The sequence below is a fragment of the Oncorhynchus masou genome, chromosome 24 (genome assembly GCF_036934945.1).
Source record: "Oncorhynchus masou masou isolate Uvic2021 chromosome 24, UVic_Omas_1.1, whole genome shotgun sequence".
In the NCBI taxonomy this organism is placed as follows: domain Eukaryota; kingdom Metazoa; phylum Chordata; class Actinopteri; order Salmoniformes; family Salmonidae; genus Oncorhynchus; species Oncorhynchus masou.
Genome location: NC_088235.1, coordinates 1,363,878 through 1,390,893, shown reverse-complemented (window position 1 = coordinate 1,390,893; position 27,016 = coordinate 1,363,878). Strand labels below are relative to the sequence as shown.

Below are 27,016 nucleotides of genomic sequence, written 5' to 3'. Positions count from 1 at the left end.
CACTACTGTTGACCAGGGCCCTATTCCCTATACAGAACACTACTGTTGACCAGAGCCCTATTCCCTATATAGAACACTACTGTTGACCAGAGCCCTATTCCCTATATAGAACACTACTGTTGACCAGAGCCCTATTCCCTATATAGAACACTACTGTTGACCAGAGCCCTATTCCCTATATAGAACACTACTGTTGTCTAGGGCCCTATTCCCTATATAGAACACTACTTTAGACCAGGGCCCTATTCTCTATATAGTACACTACTGTTGACCAGAGCCCTATTCCCTATATAGAACACTACTATTGACCAGAGCCCTATTCCCTATATAGAACACTACTGTTGACCAGGGCCCTATTCCCTATATAGAACACTACTGTTGACCAGAGCCCTATTCCCTATATAGAACACTACTGTTGACCAGAGCCCTATTCCCTATATAGAAGACTACTGTTGACCAGGGCCCTATTCCCTATATAGAACACTACTGTTGACCAGAGCCCTATTCCCTATATAGAACACTACTATTGACCAGAGCCCTATTCCCTATATAGAAGACTACTGTTGACCAGGGCCCTATTCCCTATATAGAACACTACTATTGACCAGAGCCCTATTCCCTATATAGAAGACTACTGTTGACCAGGGCCCTATTCCCTATATAGAACACTACTGTTGACCAGAGCCCTATTCCCTATATAGAACACTACTGTTGACCAGGGTCCTATTCCCTATATAGAACACTACTGTTGACCAGAGCCCTATTCCCTATATAGAACACTACTGTTGACCAGGGTCTATCTGTTAGTCAGTGTGTTTGACCACAGCTGACGAAGCTCTGTGGTCTTGCGCTTGTTAACAACATCCACATTGTAATGGGGATCTGTGCAAGGTGCATGTACCTCATGGTCCTCTCTGTGGTGCTAATGGACTCCCTAGTCTAGTAACCAGATCTGTCTTGTCTGTAGACTCTGGCCAAGGTGCATGTACCTCATGGTCCTCTCTGTGGTGCTAATGGACAGAGAGACAGTTGAAGCGTTTCAGACAGGTCTCTGATATTGAAGGTGTATGGCAGGAAGAACATCAACCCCAGCTACAGATGTCTGAATTGGTACATCTAGCCAGGCTACAGATGTCTGAATTGGTACATCTAGCCAGGCTACAGATGTCTGAATTGGTACATCTAGCCAGGCTACAGATGTCTGAATTGGTACATCTAGCCAGGCTACAGATGTCTGAATTGGTACATCTAGCCAGGCTACAGATGTCTGAATTGGTACATCTAGCCAGGCTACAGATGTCTGAATTGGTACATCTAGCCAGGCTACAGATGTCTAAATTGTTACATCTAGCCAGGCTACAGATGTCTGAATTGGTACATCTAGCCAGGCTACAGATGTCTGAATTGGTATCTGAAGTGGAATAAGTGAATAGTTTCTGTGTTTAACCCCCACGATGCTGTGTGTCACCATGTTGCTCCTGTCCCCTCTCCTTCAGGTCCATATTCATTAAATGGTTACCGAGTTCGTGTTTACAGACAAGACTCGGCCACTCAGTGGTTCACAGGGATCATCACACATCATGACCTCTTCAGCCGTAGCATGGTTGTGATGAATGACCAGGTGAATACACTGCTGTCTCCATGTTAAATACACTGCTGTCTCCATGTTAAATACACTGCTGTCTCCATGTTAAATACACTGCTGTCTCCATGTTAAATACACTGCTGTCTCCATGTTAAATACACTGCTGTCTCCATGTTAAATACACTGCTGTCTCCATGTTAAATACACTGCTGTCTCCATGTTAAATACACTGCTGTCTCCATGTTAAATACACTGCTGTCTCCATGTTAAATACACTGCTGTCTCCATGTTAAATATACTGCTGTCTCCATGTTAAATACACTGCTGTCTCCATGTTAAATACACTGCTGTCTCCATGTTAAATACACTGCTGTCTCCATGTTAAATACACTGCTGTCTCCATGTTAAATACACTGCTGTCTCCATGTTAAATACACTGCTGTCTCCATGTTAAATACACTGCTGTCTCCATGTTAAATACACTGCTGTCTCCATGTTAAATACACTGCTGTCTCCATGTTAAATACACTGCTGTCTCCATGTTAAATACACTGCTGTCTCCATGTTAAATACACTGCTGTCTCCATGTTAAATACACTGCTGTCTCCATGTTAAATACACTGCTGTCTCCATGTTAAATACACTGCTGTCTCCATGTTAAATACACTGCTGTCTCCATGTTAAATACACTGCTGTCTCCATGTTAAATACACTGCTGTCTCCATGTTAAATACACTGCTGTCTCCATGTTAAATACACTGCTGTCTCCATGTTAAATACACTGCTGTCTCCATGTTAAATACACTGCTGTCTCCATGTTAAATACACTGCTGTCTCCATGTTAAATACACTGCTGTCTCCATGTTAAATACACTGCTGTCTCCATGTTAAATACACTGCTGTCTCCATGTTAAATACACTGCTGTCTCCATGTTAAATACACTGCTGTCTCCATGTTAAATACACTGCTGTCTCCATGTTAAATACACTGCTGTCTCCATGTTAAATACACTGCTGTCTCCATGTTAAATACACTGCTGTCTCCATGTTAAATACACTGCTGTCTCCATGTTAAATACACTGCTGTCTCCATGTTAAATACACTGCTGTCTCCATGTTAAATACACTGCTGTCTCCATGTTAAATACACTGCTGTCTCCATGTTAAATACACTGCTGTCTCCATGTTAAATACACTGCTGTCTCCATGTTAAATACACTACTCCTGCTGTCTCCATGTTAAATACACTGCTGTCTCCATGTTAAATACACTGCTGTCTCCATGTTAAATACACTGCTGTCTCCATGTTAAATACACTGCTGTCTCCATGTTAAATACACTGCTGTCTCCATGTTAAATACACTGCTGTCTCCATGTTAAATACACTGCTGTCTCCATGTTAAATACACTGCTGTCTCCATGTTAAATACACTGCTGTCTCCATGTTAAATACACTGCTGTCTCCATGTTAAATACACTGCTGTCTCCATGTTAAATACACTGCTGTCTCCATGTTAAATACACTGCTGTCTCCATGTTAAATACACTGCTGTCTCCATGTTAAATACACTGCTGTCTCCATGTTAAATACACTGCTGTCTCCATGTTAAATACACTGCTGTCTCCATGTTAAATACACTGCTGTCTCCATGTTAAATACACTGCTGTCTCCATGTTAAATACACTGCTGTCTCCATGTTAAATACACTGCTGTCTCCATGTTAAATACACTGCTGTCTCCATGTTAAATACACTGCTGTCTCCATGTTAAATACACTGCTGTCTCCATGTTAAATACACTGCTGTCTCCATGTTAAATACACTGCTGTCTCCATGTTAAATACACTGCTGTCTCCATGTTAAATACACTGCTGTCTCCATGTTAAATACACTGCTGTCTCCATGTTAAATACACTGCTGTCTCCATGTTAAATACACTGCTGTCTCCATGTTAAATACACTGCTGTCTCCATGTTAAATACACTGCTGTCTCCATGTTAAATACACTGCTGTCTCCATGTTAAATACACTGCTGTCTCCATGTTAAATACACTGCTGTCTCCATGTTAAATACACTGCTGTCTCCATGTTAAATACACTGCTGTCTCCATGTTAAATACACTGCTGTCTCCATGTTAAATACACTGCTGTCTCCATGTTAAATACACTGCTGTCTCCATGCTGTCTCCATGTTAAATACACTGCTGTCTCCATGTTAAATACACTGCTGTCTCCATGTTAAATACACTGCTGTCTCCATGTTAAATACACTGCTGTCTCCATGTTAAATACACTGCTGTCTCCATGTTAAATACACTGCTGTCTCCATGTTAAATACACTGCTGTCTCCATGTTAAATACACTGCTGTCTCCATGTTAAATACACTGCTGTCTCCATGTTAAATACACTGCTGTCTCCATGTTAAATACACTGCTGTCTCCATGTTAAATACACCTCTATACTGCTGTCTCCATGTTAAATACACTGCTGTCTCCATGTTAAATACACTGCTGTCTCCATGTTAAATACACTGCTGTCTCCATGTTAAATACACTGCTGTCTCCATGTTAAATACACTGCTGTCTCCATGTTAAATACACTGCTGTCTCCATGTTAAATACACTGCTGTCTCCATGTTAAATACACTGCTGTCTCCATGTTAAATACACTGCTGTCTCCATGTTAAATACACTGCTGTCTCCATGTTAAATACACTGCTGTCTCCATGTTAAATACACTGCTGTCTGCTGTCTCCATGTTAAATACACTGCTGTCTCCATGTTAAATACACTGCTGTCTCCATGTTAAATACACTGCTGTCTCCATGTTAAATACACTGCTGTCTCCATGTTAAATACACCTCTATACTGCTGTCTCCATGTTAAATACACTGCTGTCTCCATGTTAAATACACTGCTGTCTCCATGTTAAATACACTGCTGTCTCCATGTTAAATACACTGCTGTCTCCATGTTAAATACACTGCTGTCTCCATGTTAAATACACTGCTGTCTCCATGTTAAATACACTGCTGTCTCCATGTTAAATACACCTCTATACTGCTGTCTCCATGTTAAATACACTGCTGTCTCCATGTTAAATACACTTCTATACTGCTGTCTCCATGTTAAATACACTGCTCCCATGTTAAATACACTGCTGTCTCCATGTTAAATACACTGCTGTCTCCATGTTAAATACACTGCTGTCTCCATGTTAAATACACATCTATACTGCTGTCTCCATGTTAAATACACTGCTGTCTCCATGTTAAATACACCTCTCCATGTTATACTGCTGTCTCCATGTTAAATACACTGTCTCCATGTTAAATACTGCTGTCTCCATGTTAAATACACTGCTGTCTCCATGTTAAATACACTGCTGTCTCCATGTTAAATACACCTGCTATACTGCTGTTAAATACACTCCATGTTAAATACACTGCTGTCTCCATGTTAAATACACTGCTGTCTCCATGTTAAATACACTGCTGTCTCCATGTTAAATACACTGCTGTCTCCATGTTAAATACACTGCTGTCTCCTGTTAAATACACTCTGTCTCCATGTTAAATACACTGCTCTATACTGCTGTCTCCATGTTAAATACACTGCTGTCTCCATGTTAAATACACCTGTCTCCATGTTAAATACACTGCTGTCTCCATGTTAAATACACTGCTGTCTCCATGTTAAATACACCTCTATACTGCTGTCTCCATGTTAAATACACTGCTGTCTCCATGTTAAATACACCTCTACACTGCTGTCTCCATGTTAAATACACCTCTATACTGCTGTCTCCATGTTAAATACACCTCTATACTGTCTCCATGTTAAATACACCTCTATACTGCTGTCTCCATGTTAAATACACTGCTGTCTCCATGTTAAATACACTGTCTCCATGTTAAATACACCTCTATACTCCTGTCTCCATGTTAAATACACCTCTATACTGCTGTCTCCATGTTAAATACACCTCTATACTCCTCCATGTTAAATACACCTCTATACTGCTGTCTCCATGTTAAATACACTGCTGTCTCCATGTTAAATACACTGCTGTCTCCATGTTAAATACACTGCTGTCTCCATGTTAAATACACCTCTCCTGTCTCCATAAATACACTGCTGTCTCCATGTTAAATACACCTGTCTCCATGTTAAATACACTGTCTCCATGTTAAATACACTGCTGTCTCCATGTTAAATACTGCTGTCTCCATGTTAAATACACCTCTATACTCCTCCATGTTAAATACACCTCTATACTCCTGTCTCCATGTTAAATACACTCTATACTCCTCCATGTTAAATACACCTCTATACTCCTCCATGTTAAATACACCTCTATACTACACTGCTGTCTCTGTCTCCATGTTAAATACACTGCTCTCCATGTTAAATACACTGTCTCCATGTTAAATACACCTCTATACTCCTCCATGTTAAATACACCTCTATACTCCTCCATGTTAAATACACCTCTATACTCCTGTCTCCATGTTAAATACACCTCTATACTCCTGTCTCCATGTTAAATACACCTCTATACTGCTGTCTCCATGTTAAATACACCTCTATACTCCTCCATGTTAAATACACCTCTATGTTAAATACACTGTCTCCATGTTAAATACACCTCTATACTCCTCCATGTTAAATACACCTCTCCATGTTAAATACTCTGCTGTCTCCATGTTAAATACACCTCTATACTCCTGTCTCCATGTTAAATACACCTCTATACTCCTGTCTCCATGTTAAATACACCTCTATACTCCTCCATGTTAAATACACCTCTATACTCCTCCATGTTAAATACACCTCTATACTCCTGTCTCCATGTTAAATACACCTCTATACTCCTCCATGTTAAATACACCTCTATGTTAAATACACTGTCTCCATGTTAAATACACCTCTATACTCTGTCTCCATGTTAAATACACTGCTGTCTCCATGTTAAATACACCTCTATACTGCTGTCTCCATGTTAAATACACCTCTATACTCCTGTCTCCATGTTAAATACACCTCTATACTCCTCCATGTTAAATACACCTCTATACTCCTCCATGTTAAATACACCTCTATACTCCTCCATGTTAAATACACCTCTATACTCCTCCATGTTAAATACCCTCCATGTTAAATACACCTCTATACTCCTCCATGTTAAATACACCTCTATACTCCTGTCTCCATGTTAAATACACCTCTATACTCTGTCTCCATGTTAAATACACCTCTATACTCCTCCATGTTAAATACACCTCTATACTCCTGTCTCCATGTTAAATACACCTCTATACTCCTGTCTCCATGTTAAATACACCTCTATACTCCTCCATGTTAAATACACCTCTATACTCCTGTCTCCATGTTAAATACACCTCTATACTCCTCCATGTTAAATACACCTCTATACTCCTCCATGTTAAATACACCTCTATACTCCTCCATGTTAAATACACCTCTATACTCCTCCATGTTAAATACACCTCTATACTCCTCCATGTTAAATACACCTCTATACTCCTGTCTCCATGTTAAATACACCTCTATACTCCTGTCTCCATGTTAAATACACCTCTATACTCCTCCATGTTAAATACACCTCTATACTCCTGTCTCCATGTTAAATACACCTCTATACTCCTGTCTCCATGTTAAATACACCTCTATACTCCTCCATGTTAAATACACCTCTATACTCCTGTCTCCATGTTAAATACACCTCTATACTCCTGTCTCCATGTTAAATACACCTCTATACTCCTGTCTCCATGTTAAATACACCTCTATACTCCTGTCTCCATGTTAAATACACCTCTATACTGCTGTCTCCATGTTAAATACACCTCTATACTCCTGTCTCCATGTTAAATACACCTCTATACTCCTCCATGTTAAATACACCTCTATACTCCTGTCTCCATGTTAAATACACCTCTATACTCCTCCATGTTAAATACACCTCTATACTCCTCCATGTTAAATACACCTCTATACTCCTGTCTCCATGTTAAATACACCTCTATACTGCTGTCTCCATGTTAAATACACCTCTATACTCCTCCATGTTAAATACACCTCTATACTCCTCCATGTTAAATACACCTCTATACTCCTCCATGTTAAATACACCTCTATACTCCTGTCTCCATGTTAAATACACCTCTATACTCCTCCATGTTAAATACACCTCTATACTCCTGTCTCCATGTTAAATACACCTCTATACTCCTCCATGTTAAATACTCCATGTTAAATACACCTCTATACTCCTCTCCATGTTAAATACACCTCTATACTGCCATGTTAAATGTCTCATGTTAAATACACCTCTATAAATACTCCTCCATGTTAAATACACCTCTATACTCCTCCCATGTTAAATACACCTCTATACTCCTGTCCATGTTAAATACACATGTTAAATACACCTCTATACTCCTGTCTCCATGTTAAATACACCTCTATACTCCTGTCTCCATATTAAATACACCTCTATACTCCTCCATGTTAAATACACCTCTATACTCCTCCATGTTAAATACACCTCTATACTCTGTCTCCATGTTAAATACACCTCTATACTCCTGTCTCCATGTTAAATACACCTCTATACTCCTCCATGTTAAATACACCTCTATACTAAATACACCTCTATGTCTGTCTCCATGTTAAATACACCTCTATACTCCTGTTAAATACTCCATGTTAAATACACCTCTATACTCCTCCATGTTAAATACACCTCTATACTCCTGTCTCCATGTTAAATACACCTCTATACTCCTGTCTCCATGTTAAATACACCTCTATACTCCTCCATGTTAAATACACCTCTATACTCCTCCCATGTTAAATACACCTCTATAAATACTCCTGTCTCCATGTTAAATACACCTCTATACTCCTGTTAAATACACCTCCTCCTCTCCATGTTAAATACACCTCTATACTCCTGTCTCCATGTTAAATACACCTCTATACTCCTCTCCATGTTAAATACACCTCTATACTCCTCTCCATGTTAAATACACCTCTATACTCCTCCCATGTTAAATACACCTCTATACTCCTCCATGTTAAATACACCTCTATACTCCTGTCTCCATGTTAAATACACCTCTATACTCCTCCCATGTTAAATACACCTCTATACTCCTCCATGTTAAATACACCTCTATACTCCTCCATGTTAAATACACCTCTATACTCCTCCATGTCTCCATGTTAAATACACCTCTATACTCCTGTCTCCATGTTAAATACACCTCCTCCTCCATGTTAAATACACCTCTATACTCTGTCTCCATGTTAAATACACCTCTATACTCCTCCATGTTAAATACACCTCTATACTCCTGTCTCCATGTTAAATACACCTCTATACTCCTCCATGTTAAATACACCTCTATACTCCTCTCCATGTTAAATACACCTCTATACTCCTGTCTCCATATTAAATACACCTCTATACTCCTCCATGTTAAATACACCTCTATACTCCTGTCTCCATGTTAAATACACCTCTATACTCCTCCATGTTAAATACACCTCTATACTCCTGTCTCCATGTTAAATACACCTCTATACTCCTCCATGTTAAATACACCTCTATACTCCTCCATGTTAAATACACCTCTATACTCCTCCATGTTAAATACACCTCTATACTACACCTCTGTCTCCATGTTAAATACACCTCTATACTCCTCCATGTTAAATACACCTCTATACTCCTCCCATGTTAAATACACCTCTATACTCCTGTCTCCATGTTAAATACACCTCTATACTCCTGTCTCCATGTTAAATACACCTCTATACTCCTCCATGTTAAATACACCTCTATACTCCTCCATGTTAAATACACCTCTATACTCCTGTTAAATACACCTCCTCCTCCATGTTAAATACACCTCTATACTCCTCCATGTTAAATACACCTCTATACTCCTCCATGTTAAATACACCTCTATACTCCTCCATGTTAAATACACCTCTATACTCCTGTCTCCATGTTAAATACACCTCTATACTCCTCCATGTTAAATACACCTCTATACTCCTCCATGTTAAATACACCTCTATACTCCTCCATGTTAAATACACCTCTATACTCCTGTCTCCATGTTAAATACACCTCTATACTCCTCCATGTTAAATACACCTCTATACTCTCCATGTTACCCTCTGTTAAATACACCTGTCTCCATGTTAAATACACCTCTCTATACTCCTCCATGTTAAATACACCTCTATACTCCTCCATGTTAAATACACCTCTATACTCCTCCATGTTAAATACACCTCTATACTCCTGTCTCCATGTTAAATACACCTCTATACTCCTCCATGTTAAATACACCTCTATACTCCTCCATGTTAAATACACCTCCTCCTGTCTCCATGTTAAATACACCTCTATACTCCTCCATGTTAAATACACCTCTATACTCCTCTCATGTTAAATACACCTCTATACTCCTCCATGTTAAATACACCTCTATACTCCTCCATGTTAAATACACCTCTATACTCCTGTCTCCATGTTAAATACACCTCTATACTCCTCCATGTTAAATACACCTCTATACTCCTCCATGTTAAATACACCTCTATACTCCTCCATGTTAAATACACCTCTATACTCCTCCATGTTAAATACACCTCTATACTCCTCCATGTTAAATACACCTCTATACTCCTGTCTCCATGTTAAATACACCTCTATACTCCTCCATGTTAAATACACCTCTATACTCCTGTCTCCATGTTAAATACACCTCTATACTCCTCCATGTTAAATACACCTCTATACTCCTCCCTGTTAAATACACCTCTATACTCCTCCATGTTAAATACACCTCTATACTCCTGTCTCCATGTTAAATACACCTCTATACTCCTGTCTCCATGTTAAATACACCTCTATACTCCTCCATGTTAAATACACCTCTATACTCCTCCATGTTAAATACACCTCTATACTCCTCCATGTTAAATACACCTCTATACTCCTCCATGTTAAATACACCTCTATACTCCTGTCTCCATGTTAAATACACCTCTATACTCCTGTCTCCATGTTAAATACACCTCTATACTCCTCCATGTTAAATACACCTCTATACTCCTCTCTCCATGTTAAATACACCTCTATACTCCTCCATGTTAAATACACCTCTATACTCCTCCATGTTAAATACACCTTAAATACACCTCTATACTCCTCCATGTTAAATACACCTCCTCCATGTTAAATACACCTCTATACTCCTCCATGTTAAATACACCTCTATACTCCTGTCTCCATGTTAAATACACCTCTATACTCCTCCATGTTAAATACACCTCTATACTCCTCCATGTTAAATACACCTCTATACTCCTGTCTCCATGTTAAATACACCTCTATACTCTATACTCCCATGTTAAATACACCTCCATGTTAAATACACCTCTATACTCCTCCATGTTAAATACACCTCTATACTCCTCCATGTTAAATACACCTCTATACTCCTCCATGTTAAATACACCTCTATACTCCTCCCATGTTAAATACACCTCTATACTCCTCCATGTTAAATACACCTCTATACTCCTCCCATGTTAAATACACCTCTATACTCCTCCATGTTAAATACACCTCTATACTCCTCCCATGTTAAATACACCTCTATACTCCTCCATGTTAAATACACCTCTATACTCCTCCATGTTAAATACACCTCTATACTCCTCCATGTTAAATACACCTCTATACTCCTCCATGTTAAATACACCTCTATACTCCTCCATGTTAAATACACCTCTATACTCCTCCATGTTAAATACACCCTCTATACAATACTCCTGTCTCCATGTTAAATACACCTCTATACTCCTGTCCATGTTAAATACACCTCTATACTCCTGTCTCCATGTTAAATACACCTCTATACTCCTCTCCATGTTAAATACACCTCTATACTCCTGTCTCCATGTTAAATACACCTCTATACTCCTCCATGTTAAATACACCTCTATACTCCTCCATGTTAAATACACCTCTATACTCCTCCATGTTAAATACACCTCTATACTCCTCCATGTTAAATACACCTCTATACTCCTCCCATGTTAAATACACCTCTATACTCCTCCATGTTAAATACACCTCTACTCCTGTCTCCTGTTAAATACACCTGTCCTCCATGTTAAATACACCTCTATACTCCTCCATGTTAAATACACCTCTATACTCCTCCATGTTAAATACACCTCTATACTCCTGTCTCCATGTTAAATACACCTCTATACTCCTCCATGTTAAATACACCTCTATACTCCTGTTAAATACACCTCCATGTTAAATACACCTCTATACTCCTCCATGTTAAATACACCTCTATACTCCTCCATGTTAAATACACCTCTATACTCCTCCATGTTAAATACACCTCTATATGTTAAATACACCTCCTCTCCATGTTAAATACACCTCTATACTCCTCCATGTTAAATACACCTCTATACTCCTGTCTCCATGTTAAATACACCTCTATACTCCTCCATGTTAAATACACCTCTATACTCCTCCATGTTAAATACACCTCTATACTCCTGTCTCCATGTTAAATACACCTCTATACTCCTCCATGTTAAATACACCTCTATACTCCTCCATGTTAAATACACCTCTATACTCCTCCATGTTAAATACACCTCTATACTCCTCCATGTTAAATACACCTCTATACTCCTGTCTCCATGTTAAATACACCTCTATACTCCTCCATGTTAAATACACCTCTATACTCCTCCATGTTAAATACACCTCTATACTCCTCCATGTTAAATACACCTCTATACTCCTGTCTCCATGTTAAATACACCTCTATACTCCTCCATGTTAAATACACCTCTATACTCCTGTCTCCATGTTAAATACACCTCTATACTCCTCCATGTTAAATACACCTCTATACTCCTGTCTCCATGTTAAATACACCTCTATACTCCTCCATGTTAAATACACCTCTATACTCCTCCATGTTAAATACACCTCTATACTCCTCCATGTTAAATACACCTCTATACTCCTCTCCATGTTAAATACACCTCTATACTCCTCCATGTTAAATACACCTCTATACTCCTGTCTCCATGTTAAATACACCTCTATACTCCTCCATGTTAAATACACCTCTATACTCCTCCCATGTTAAATACACCTCTATACTCCTCCATGTTAAATACACCTCTATACTCCTCCATGTTAAATACACCTCTATACTCCTCCATGTTAAATACACCTCTATACTCCTCCATGTTAAATACACCTCTATACTCCTCCATGTTAAATACACTCTATACTCCTGTCTCCATGTTAAATACACCTCTATACTCCTGTTAAATACTCCATGTTAAATACACCTCTATACTCCTCCATGTTAAATACACCTCTATACTCCTCCCCATGTTAAATACACCTCTATACTCCTCCCATGTTAAATACACCTCTATACTCCTGTCTCCATGTTAAATACACACTCTATACTCCTCCATGTTAAATACACCTCTATACTCCTCCATATTAAATACACCTCTATACTCCTCCATGTTAAATACACCTCTATACTCCTCCATGTTAAATACACCTCTATACTCCTCCATGTTAAATACACCTCTATACTCCTCCATGTTAAATACACCTCTATACTCCTGTCTCCATGTTAAATACACCTCTATACTCCTCTCTCCATGTTAAATACACCTCTATACTCCTCCATGTTAAATACACCTCTATACTCCTCCATGTTAAATACACCTCTATACTCCTCCATGTTAAATACACCTCTATACTCCTCCATGTTAAATACACCTCTATACTCCTGTCTCCATGTTAAATACACCTCTATACTCCTCCATGTTAAATACACCTCTATACTCCTCCATGTTAAATACACCTCTATACTCCTGTCTCCATGTTAAATACACCTCTATACTCCTGTCTCCATGTTAAATACACCTCTATACTCCTCCATGTTAAATACACCTCTATACTCCTCCATGTTAAATACACCTCTATACTCCTCCATGTTAAATACACCTCTATACTCCTCCATGTTAAATACACCTCTATACTCCTCCATGTTAAATACACCTCTATACTCCTCCATGTTAAATACACCTCTATACTCCTCTCCATGTTAAATAAATACACCTCCATAAATACTCCTCCATGTTAAATACACCTCTATACTCCTCCATGTTAAATACACCTCTATACTCCTCCATGTTAAATACACCTCTATACTCCTGTCTCCATGTTAAATACACCTCTATACTCCTGTTAAATACTCCATGTTAAATACACCTCTATACTCCTCCATGTTAAATACACCTCTATACTCCTGTCTCCATGTTAAATACACCTCTATACTCCTCCATGTTAAATACACCTCTATACTCCTCTCCATGTTAAATACACCTCTATACTCCTCCATGTTAAATACACCTCTATACTCCTGTCTCCATGTTAAATACACCTCTATACTCCTCCATGTTAAATACACCTCTATACTCCTATGTTAAATACACTCTATACTCCTCCATGTTAAATACACCTCTATACTCCTCCATGTTAAATACACCTCTATACTCCTGTTAATGTTAAATACACCTCTATACTCCTCCATGTTAAATACACCTCTATACTCCTCCATGTTAAATACACCTCTATACTCCTCCATGTTAAATACACCTCTATACTCCTGTCTCCATGTTAAATACACCTCTATACTCCTCCATGTTAAATACACCTCTATACTCCTCCATGTTAAATACACCTCTATACTCCTCCATGTTAAATACACCTCTATACTCCTCCATGTTAAATCCATACTCCTCCCATGTTAAATACACCTCTATACTCCTCCATGTTAAATACACCTCTATACTCCTCCATGTTAAATACACCTCTATACTCCTCCATCCTCCATGTTAAATACACCTCTATACTCCTCCATGTTAAATACACCTCTATACTCCTCCATGTTAAATACACCTCTATACTCCTGTCTCCATGTTAAATACACCTCTATACTCCTCCATGTTAAATACACCTCTATACTCCTGTCTCCATGTTAAATACACCTCTATACTCCTCCATGTTAAATACACCTCTATACTCCTGTCTCCATACACCTCTATACTCCTCCATGTTAAATACACCTCTATACTCCTGTCTCCATGTTAAATACACCTCTATACTCCTCCATGTTAAATACACCTCTATACTCCTCCATGTTAAATACACCTCTATACTCCTCCATGTTAAATACACCTCTATACTCCTCCATGTTAAATACACCTCTATACTCCTCCATGTTAAATACACCTATATACTCCTCCATGTTAAATACACCTCCATGTTAAATACACCTCTATACTCCTCCATGTTAAATACACCTCTATACTCCTCCATGTTAAATACACCTCTATACTCCTCCATGTTAAATACACCTCTATACTCCTCCCATGTTAAATACACCTCTATACTCCCATGTTAAATACACCTCTATACTCCTCCATGTTAAATACACCTCTATACTCCTCCATGTTAAATACACCTCTATACTCCTCCATATTAAATACACCTCTATACTCCTGTCTCCATGTTAAATACACCTCTATACTCCTCCATATTAAATACACCTCTATACTCCTCCATGTTAAATACACCTCTCCTCCATGTTAAATACACCTCTATACTCCTCCATACTTAAATACACCTCTATACTCCTCCCATGTTAAATACACCTCTATACTCCTGTCTCCATGTTAAATACACCTCTATACTCCTCCCATGTTAAATACACCTCTATACTCCTCCATGTTAAATACACCTCTATACTCCTCCATGTTAAATACACCTCTATACTCCTCCATGTTAAATACACCTCTATACTCCTCCATGTTAAATACACCTCTATACTCCTCCATGTTAAATACACCTCTATACTCCTCCCATGTTAAATACACCTCTATACTCCTCCATGTTAAATACACCTCTATACTCCTATGTTAAATACACCTCTATACTCCTCCATGTTAAATACACCTCTATACTCCTCCATGTTAAATACACCTCTATACTCCTCCATGTTAAATACACCTCTATACTCCTCCATGTTAAATACACCTCTATACTCCTGTCTCCATGTTAAATACACCTCTATACTCCTGTCTCCATGTTAAATACACCTCTATACTCCTCCATGTTAAATACACCTCTATACTCCTGTCTCCATGTTAAATACACCTCTATACTCCTCCATGTTAAATACACCTCTATACTCCTGTCTCCATGTTAAATACACCTCTATACTCCTCCATGTTAAATACACCTCTATACTCCTCCATGTTAAATACACCTCTATACTCCTCCTCCATGTTAAATACACCTCTATACTCCTGTCCATGTTAAATACACCTCTATACTCCTGTATCCATGTTAAATACACCTCTATACTCCTCCATGTTAAATACACCTCTATACTCCTCCATGTTAAATACACCTCTATACTCCTCCATGTTAAATACACCTCTATACTCCTGTCTCCATGTTAAATACACCTCTATACTCCTCCATGTTAAATACACCTCTATACTCCTCCATGTTAAATACACCTCTATACTCCTCCATGTTAAATACACCTCTATACTCCTCCATGTTAAATACACCTCTATACTCATGTTAAATACACCTCTATACTCCTCCATGTTAAATACACCTCTATACTCCTGTCTCCATGTTAAATACACCTCTATACTCCTCCATGTTAAATACACCTCTATACTCCTCCCATGTTAAATACACTCCTCCATGTTAAATACACCTCTATACTCTCCATGTTAAATACACCTCTATACTCCTCCATGTTAAATACACCTCTATACTCCTCCATGTTAAATACACCTCTATACTCCTCCATGTTAAATACACCTCTATACTCCTCCATGTTAAATACACCTCTATACTCCTCCATGTTAAATACACCTCTATACTCCTCCATGTTAAATACACCTCTATACTCCTCTCCATGTTAAATACACCTCTATACTCCTCCACCTCTATACTCCTCCATGTTAAATACACCTCTATACTCCTCCATGTTAAATACACCTCTATACTCCTCTCCATGTTAAATACACCTCTATACTCCTCCATGTTAAATACACCTCTATACTCCTCCATGTTAAATACACCTCTATACTCCTCCATGTTAAATACACCTCTATACTCCTCCATGTTAAATACACCTCTATACTCTCTCCATGTTAAATACACCTCTATACTCCTCCATGTTAAATACACCTCTATACTCCTGTCTCCATGTTAAATACACCTCTATACTCCTCCATGTTAAATACACCTCTATACTCCTCCATGTTAAATACACCTCTATACTCCTCCATGTTAAATACACCTCTATACTCCTCCATGTTAAATACACCTCTATACTCCTCCATGTTAAATACACCTCTATACTCCTGTCTCCATGTTAAATACACCTCTATACTCCTCCATGTTAAATACACCTCTATACTCCTCCATGTTAAATACACCTCTATACTCCTCCATGTTAAATACACCTCTATACTCCTCCATGTTAAATACACCTCTATACTCCTCCATGTTAAATACACCTCTATACTCCTCCCATGTTAAATACACCTCTATACTCCTCCATGTTAAATACACCTCTATACTCCTCCATGTTAAATACACCTCCATGTTAAATACACCTCTATACTCCTCCATGTTAAATACACCTCTATACTCCTCCATGTTAAATACACCTCTATACTCCTCCATGTTAAATACACCTCTATACTCCTGTCTCCATGTTAAATACACCTCTATACTCCTAAAATACACCTCTATACTCCTGTCTCCATGTTAAATACACCTCTATACTCCTCCATGTTAAATACACCTCTATACTCCTCCATGTTAAATACACCTCTATACTCCTCCATGTTAAATACACCTCTATACTCCTCCATGTTAAATACACCTCTATACTCCTCCATGTTAAATACACCTCTATACTCCTCCATGTTAAATACACCTCTATACTCCTCCATGTTAAATACACCTCTATACTCCTCCATGTTAAATACACCTCTATACTCCTCCATGTTAAATACACCTCTATACTCCTGTCTCCATGTTAAATACACCTCTATACTCCTCCATGTTAAATACACCTCTATACTTATGTTAAATACACCTCTATACTCCTCCATGTTAAATACACCTCTATACTCCTCCATGTTAAATACACCCTCTATACTCCTCCATGTTAAATACACCTCTATACTCCTCCATGTTAAATACACCTCTATACTCCTCCATGTTAAATACACCTCTATACTCCTCCATGTTAAATACACCTCTATACTCCTCCATGTTAAATACACCTCTATACTCCTCCATGTTAAATACACCTCTATACTCCTCTCCATGTTAAATACACCTCTATACTCCTCCATGTTAAATACACCTCTATACTCCTCCATGTTAAATACACCTCTATACTCCTCCATGTTAAATACACCTCTATACTCCTCCATGTTAAATACACCTCTATACTCCTCCATGTTAAATACACCTCTATACTCCTCCATGTTAAATACACCTCTATACTCCTCCATGTTAAATACACCTCTATACTCCTCCTCCATGTTAAATACACCTCTATACTCCTCCATGTTAAATACACCTCTATACTCCTCCATGTTAAATACACCTCTATACTCCTCCATGTTAAATACACCTCTATACTCCTCCATGTTAAATACACCTCTATACTCCTGTCTCCATGTTAAATACACCTCTATACTCCTCCATGTTAAATACACCTCTATACTCCTGTCTCCATGTTAAATACACCTCTATACTCCTCCATGTTAAATACACCTCTATACTCCTCCATGTTAAATACACCTCTATACTCCTCCATGTTAAATACACCTCTATACTCCTCCATGTTAAATACACCTCTATACTCCTCCATATTAAATACACCTCTATACTCCTCCATATTAAATACACCTCTATACTCCTCCATATTAAATACAGCTCTATACTCCTGTCTCCATGTTAAATACACCTCTATACTCCTCCATATTAAATACACCTCTATACTCCTCCATATTAAATACACCTCTATACTCCTCCATGTTAAATACACCTCTATACTCCTCCATGTTAAATACACCTCTATACTCCTCCATGTTAAATACACCTCTATACTCCTCCATGTTAAATACACACCTCTATACTCCTCCATGTTAAATACACCTCTATACTCCTCCATGTTAAATACACCTCTATACTCCTGTTAAATACACCTCCATGTTAAATACACCTCTATACTCCTCCATGTTAAATACACCTCTATACTCCTCCATGTTAAATACACCTCTATACTCCTCCATGTTAAATACACCTCTATACTCCTCCATGTTAAATACACCTCTATACTCCTCCATGTTAAATACACCTCTATACTCCTCCATGTTAAATACACCTCTATACTCCTGTCTCCATGTTAAATACACCTCTATACTCCTCCATGTTAAATACACCTCTATACTCCTCCATGTTAAATACACCTCTATACTCCTCCATGTTAAATACACCTCTATACTCCTCCATGTTAAATACACCTCTATACTCCTCCATGTTAAATACACCTCTATACTCCTCCATGTTAAATACACCTCTATACTCCTCCATGTTAAATACACCTCTATACTCCTCCATGTTAAATACACCTCTATACTCCTCCATGTTAAATACACCTCTATACTCCTCCATGTTAAATACACCTCTATACTCCTCCATGTTAAATACACCTCTATACTCCTGTCTCCATGTTAAATACACCTCTATACTCCTCCATGTTAAATACACCTCTATACTCCTGTCTCCATGTTAAATACACCTCTATACTCCTCCATGTTAAATACACCTCTATACTCCTCCATAAATACACCTCCTCCTCCCATGTTAAATACACCTCTATACTCCTGTCTCCATGTTAAATACACCTCTATACTCCTCCATGTTAAATACACCTCTATACTCCTCCATGTTAAATACACCTCTATACTCCTCCATGTTAAATACACCTCTATACTCCTCCATGTTAAATACACCTCTATACTCCTGTCCATGTTAAATACACCTCTATACTCCTCCATGTTAAATACACCTCTATACTCCTCCCATGTTAAATACACCTCTATACTCCTCCATGTTAAATACACCTCTATAAATACACCTCTATACTCCTCCATGTTAAATACACCTCTATACTCCTCCATGTTAAATACACCTCTATACTCCTCCATGTTAAATACACCTCTATACTCCTCCATGTTAAATACACCTCTATACTCCTGTCTATCCATGTTAAATACACCTCTATACTCCTCCATGTTAAATACACCTCCATGTTAAATACACCTCTATACTCCTCCATGTTAAATACACCTCTATACTCCTCCATGTTAAATACACCTCTATACTCCTCCCATGTTAAATACACCTCTATACTCCTCCATGTTAAATACACCTCTATACTCCTCCATGTTAAATACACCTCTATACTCCTCCATGTTAAATACACCTCTATACTCCTCCATGTTAAATACACCTCTATACTCCTCCATGTTAAATACACCTCTATACTCCTCCATGTTAAATACACCTCTATACTCCTCCATGTTAAATACACCTCTATACTCCTCCATGTTAAATACACCTCTATACTCCTCCATGTTAAATACACCTCTATACTCCTCTCCATGTTAAATACACCTCTATACTCCTCCCATGTTAAATACACCCTCTATTAAATACTCCTCCATGTTAAATACACCTCTATACTCCTCCATGTTAAATACACCTCTATACTCCTCCATGTTAAATACACCTCTATACTCCTCCATGTTAAATACACCTCTATACTCCTGTCTCCATGTTAAATACACCTCTATACTCCTGTCTCCATATTAAATACACCTCTATACTCCTCCATAAATACACCTCTATACTCCTCCATGTTAAATACACCTCTATACTCCTCCATATTAAATACACCTCTATACTCCTCCATATTAAATACACCTCTATACTCCTCCATATTAAATACACCTCTATACTCCATGTTAAATACACCTCTATACTCCTGTCTCCATATTAAATACACCTCTATACTCCTCCATGTTAAATACACCTCTATACTCCTCCCATGTTAAATACACCTCTATACTCCTCCATGTCCATGTTAAATACACCTCTATACTCCTCCATGTTAAATACACCTCTATACTCCTCCATGTTAAATACCCATGTTAAATACACCTCTATACTCCTGTCTCCATGTTAAATACACCTCTATACTCCTCCATGTTAAATACACCTCTATACTCCTCTCCATGTTAAATACACCTCTATACTCCTCCATGTTAAATACACCTCTATACTCCTCCATGTTAAATACACCTCTATACTCCTCCATGTTAAATACACCTCTATACTCCTCCATGTTAAATACACCTCTATACTCCTGTCTCCATGTTAAATACACCTCTATACTCCTGTTAAATACACATACTTAAATACACCTCTATACTCCTCCATGTTAAATACACCTCTATACTCCTCCATGTTAAATACACCTCTATACTCCTCTCATGTTAAATACACCTCTATACTCCATGTTAAATACACCTCCATGTTAAATACACCTCTATACTCCTCCATGTTAAATACACCTCTATACTCCTCCATGTTAAATACACCTCTATACTCCTCCATGTTAAATACACCTCTATTCTCCTCCATGTTAAATACACCTCTATACTCCTCCATGTTAAATACACCTCTATACTCCTCCATGTTAAATACACCTCTATACTCCTCCATGTTAAATACACCTCTATACTCCTCCATGTTAAATACACCTCTATACTCCTCCCATGTTAAATACACCTCTATACTCCTGTCTCCATGTTAAATACACCTCTATACTCCTCCATGTTAAATACACCTCTATACTCCTCCATGTTAAATACACCTCTATACTCCTCCATGTTAAATACACCTCCTGTCTCCATGTTAAATACACCTCTATACTCCTGTCCCATGTTAAATACACCTCTATACTCCTCCATACTAAATACACTCTATACTCCTCCATGTTAAATACACCTCTATACTCACTCTATACTCTCCATGTTAAATACACCTCTATACTCCTCCATGTTAAATACACCTCTATACTCCTCCATGTTAAATACACCTCTATACTCCTCCATGTTAAATACACCTCTATACTCCTGTTAAATACCATGTTAAATACACCTCTATACTCCTCCATGTTAAATACACCTCTATACTCCTCCATGTTAAATACACCTCTATACTCCTCCATGTTAAATACACCTCTATACTCCTCCATGTTAAATACACCTCTATACTCCTCCATGTTAAATACACCTCTATACTCCTCCATGTTAAATACACCTCTATACTCCTCCATGTTAAATACACCTCTATACTCCTCCATGTTAAATACACCTCTATACTCCTCCATGTTAAATACACCTCTATACTCCTGTCTCCATGTTAAATACACCTCTATACTCCTCCATGTTAAATACACCTCTATACTCCTCCATATTAAATACACCTCTATACTCCTCCATGTTAAATACACCTCTATACTCCTCCATGTTAAATACACCTCTATACTCCTCCATGTTAAATACACCTCTAAATACTCCTATACTCCTCCATGTTAAATACACCTCTATACTCCTCCATGTTAAATACACCTCTATAAATACACCTCCTCCTCCATGTTAAATACACCTCTATACTCCTCCATGTTAAATACACCTCTATACTCCTCCATGTTAAATACACCTCTATACTCCTCCATGTTAAATACACCTCTATACTCCTCCATGTTAAATACACCTCTATACTCCTCCATGTTAAATACACCTCTATACTCCTCCATGTTAAATACACCTCTATACTCCTCCATGTTAAATACACCTCTATACTCCTCCATGTTAAATACACCTCTATACTCCTCCATGTTAAATACACCTCTATACTCCTCCATGTTAAATACACCTCTATACTCCTCCATGTTAAATACACCTCTATACTCCTCCATGTTAAATACACCTCTATACTCCTCCATGTTAAATACACCTCTATACTCCTCCTCCATGTTAAATACACCTCTATACTCTCCTCCATGTTAAATACACCTCTATACTCCTCCATGTTAAATACACCTCTATACTCCTGTTAAATACACCTCCATCCATTTAAATACACCTCTATACTCCTCCATGTTAAATACACCTCTATACTCCTCCATGTTAAATACACCTCTATACTCCTCCATGTTAAATACACCTCTATACTCCTCCATGTTAAATACACCTCTATACTCCTGTCTCCATGTTAAATACACCTCTATACTCCTCCATGTTAAATACACCTCTATACTCCTCCATGTTAAATACACCTCTATACTCCTCCATGTTAAATACACCTCTATACTCCTGTCTCCATGTTAAATACACCTCTATACTCCTCCTCCATGTTAAATACACCTCTATACTCCTCCATGTTAAATACACCTCTATACTCCTCCATGTTAAATACACCTCTATACTCCTCCTCCATGTTAAATACACCTCTATACTCCTCCATGTTAAATACACCTCTATACTCCTCCATGTTAAATACACCTCTATACTCCTCCATGTTAAATACACCTCTATACTCCTCCATGTTAAATACACCTCTATACTCCTCCATGTTAAATACACCTCTATACTCCTCCATGTTAAATACACCTCTATACTCCTGTCTCCATGTTAAATACACCTCTATACTCCTCCATGTTAAATACACCTCTATACTCCTCCATGTTAAATACACCTCTATACTCCTCCATGTTAAATACACCTCTATACTCCTCCATGTTAAATACACCTCTATACTCCTCCATGTTAAATACACCTCTATACTCCTCCATGTTAAATACACCTCTATACTCCTCCATGTTAAATACACCTCTATACTCCTCCATGTTAAATACACCTCTATACTCCTCCATGTTAAATACATACCTCTATTAAATACTCCTCCATGTTAAATACACCTCTATACTCCTCCATGTTAAATACACCTCTATACTCCTCCATGTTAAATACACCTCTATACTCCTGTTAAATCCATACTTAAATACACCTCTATACTCCTCTCCATGTTAAATACACCTCTATACTCCTCCATGTTAAATACACCTCTATACTCCTCCATGTTAAATACACCTCTATACTCCTCCATGTTAAATACACCTCTATACTCCTCCCATATTAAATACACCTCTATACTCTCTCCATGTTAAATACACCTCTATACTCCTCCATGTTAAATACACCTCTATACTCCTCCATGTTAAATACACCTCTATACTAAATACCTCTATACTCCATGTTAAATACACCTCTATACTCCTCCATGTTAAATACACCTCTATACTCCTCCATGTTAAATACACCTCTATACTCCTCCATGTTCCATACTTAAATACACCTCTATACTCCTCCATGTTAAATACACCTCTACACTCCTCCATGTTAAATACACCTCTATACTCCTCCATGTTAAATACACCTCTATACTCCTGTCTCCATGTTAAATACACCTCTATACTCCTCCATGTTAAATACACCTCTATACTCCTCCATGTTAAATACACCTCTATACTCCTCCATGTTAAATACACCTCTATACTCCTCCATGTTAAATACACCTCTATACTCCTCCATGTTAAATACACCTCTATACTCCTCCATGTTAAATACACCTCTATACTCCTCCATGTTAAATACACCTCTATACTCCTCCATGTTAAATACACCTCTATACTCCTCCCATGTTAAATACACCTCTATACTCCTCCATGTTAAATACACCTCTATACTCCTCCATGTTAAATACACCTCTATACTCCTCCATGTTAAATACACCTCTATACTCCTCCATGTTAAATACACCTCTATACTCCTCCATGTTAAATACACCTCTATACTCCCATGTTAAATACACCTCTATACTCCTCCCATGTTAAATACACCTCTATACTCCTCCATGTTAAATACACCTCTATACTCCTCCATATTAAATACACCTCTATACTCCTCCATGTTAAATACACCTCTATACTCCTGTCTCCATGTTAAATACACCTCTATACTCCTCCATGTTAAATACACCTCTATACTCCTGACTCCATGTTAAATACACCTCTATACTCCTCCCATGTTAAATACACCTCTATACTCCTGTCTCCATGTTAAATACACCTCTATACTCCTCCATGTTAAATACACCTCTATACTCCTCTCCATGTTAAATACACCTCTATACTCCTGTCTCCATGTTAAATACACCTCTATACTCCTGTTAAATACACCTCTATATGTTAAATACACCTCTATACTCCTCCATGTTAAATACACCTCTATACTCCTCCATGTTAAATACACCTCTATACTCCTGTTAAATACTCCATACTTAAATACACCTCTATACTCCTCTCCATGTTAAATACACCTCTATACTCCTCCATGTTAAATACACCTCTATACTCCTCCATGTTAAATACACCTCTATACTCCTCCATGTTAAATACACCTCTATACTCCTCCATGTTAAATACACCTCTATACTCCTGTCTCCATGTTAAATACACCTCTATACTCCTGTCTCCATGTTAAATACACCTCTATACTCCTGTCTCCATGTTAAATACACCTCTATACTCCTCCATGTTAAATACACCTCTATACTCCTCCATGTTAAATACACCTCTATACTCCTCCATGTTAAATACACCTCTATACTCCTCCATGTTAAATACACCTCTATACTCCTCCATGTTAAATACACCTCTATACTCCTCCATGTTAAATACACCTCTATACTCCTCCATGTTAAATACACCTCTATACTCCTCCATGTTAAATACACCTCTATACTCCTGTCTCCATGTTAAATACACCTCTATACTCCTGTCTCCATGTTAAATACACCTCTATACTCCTCCATGTTAAATACACCTCTATACTCCTCCATGTTAAATACACCTCTATACTCCTCCATGTTAAATACACCTCTATACTCCTGTCTCCATGTTAAATACACCTCTCTATACTCCTGTCTCCATGTTAAATACACCTCTATACTCCTCCATGTTAAATACACCTCTATACTCCTCCATGTTAAATACACCTCTATACTCCTCCATCTCCATGTTAAATACACCTCTATACTCCTCCATGTTAAATACACCTCTATACTCCTCCATGTTAAATACACCTCTATACTCCTCCATGTTAAATACACCTCTATACTCCTCCATGTTAAATACACCTCTATACTCCTGTCTCCATGTTAAATACACCTCTATACTCCTCCATGTTAAATACACCTCTATACTCCTCCATGTTAAATACATACTCCTCCATGTTATACTCCTGTCTCCATGTTAAATACACCTCTATACTCCTCCATGTTAAATACACCTCTATACTCCTCCATGTTAAATACACCTCTATACTCCTCCATGTTAAATACACCTCTATACTCCTCCATGTTAAATACACCTCTATACTCCTGTCTCCATATTAAATACACCTCTATACTCCTCCATATTAAATACACCTCTATACTCCTCCATGTTAAATACACCTCTATACTCCTGTCTCCATGTTAAATACACCTCTATACTCCTCCATGTTAAATACACCTCTATACTCCTCCATATTAAATACACCTCTATACTCCTCCATATTAAATACACCTCTATACTCCTCCATATTAAATACACCTCTATACTCCTGTCTCCATGTTAAATACACCTCTATACTCCTCCATGTTAAATACACCTCTATACTCCTCCATGTTAAATACACCTCTATACTCCTGTCTCCATGTTAAATACACCTTAAATACTCTATACTCCTCCATGTTAAATACACCTCTATACTCTCCATGTTAAATACACCTCTATACTCCTCCATGTTAAATACACCTCTATACTCCTCCATGTTAAATACACCTCTATACTCCTCCATGTTAAATACACCTCTATACTCCTCCATGTTAAATACACCTCTATACTCCTCCATGTTAAATACTCCATGTTAAATACACACTCTATACTCCTCCATGTTAAATACACCTCTATACTCCTCCATGTTAAATACACCTCTATACTCCTCCATGTTAAATACACCTCCATGTTA

General features: G+C 37.9%; 1 protein-coding gene and 1 long non-coding RNA gene across 6 annotated transcripts in view; one reads left to right on the top strand and one right to left on the bottom strand.

Annotated features, from left to right (window-relative positions):
- Nucleotides 1–27,016, top strand: part of LOC135513356 (probable JmjC domain-containing histone demethylation protein 2C) — a 351,376-nt gene that overhangs the window by 176,975 nt on the left and 147,385 nt on the right. The window contains 1 exon segment of the mRNA XM_064936284.1: nucleotides 1,497–1,621. Coding sequence (XP_064792356.1) covers nucleotides 1,497–1,621 — 125 coding nt within the window.
- LOC135511794 (uncharacterized) lies at nucleotides 5,232–6,940 on the bottom strand. Of its 5 annotated transcripts, none has more exons than XR_010451321.1 (5): nucleotides 6,899–6,940; nucleotides 6,544–6,628; nucleotides 6,108–6,169; nucleotides 5,540–5,697; nucleotides 5,232–5,290 (listed from the first exon to the last, which is right to left on the bottom strand). It is a non-coding gene; the product is annotated as an uncharacterized LOC135511794 (long non-coding RNA). The 5 variants fall into 5 exon arrangements; XR_010451322.1 differs by having other exon boundaries at nucleotides 6,108–6,196; nucleotides 6,567–6,628; XR_010451324.1 differs by having other exon boundaries at nucleotides 6,139–6,196; nucleotides 6,567–6,628.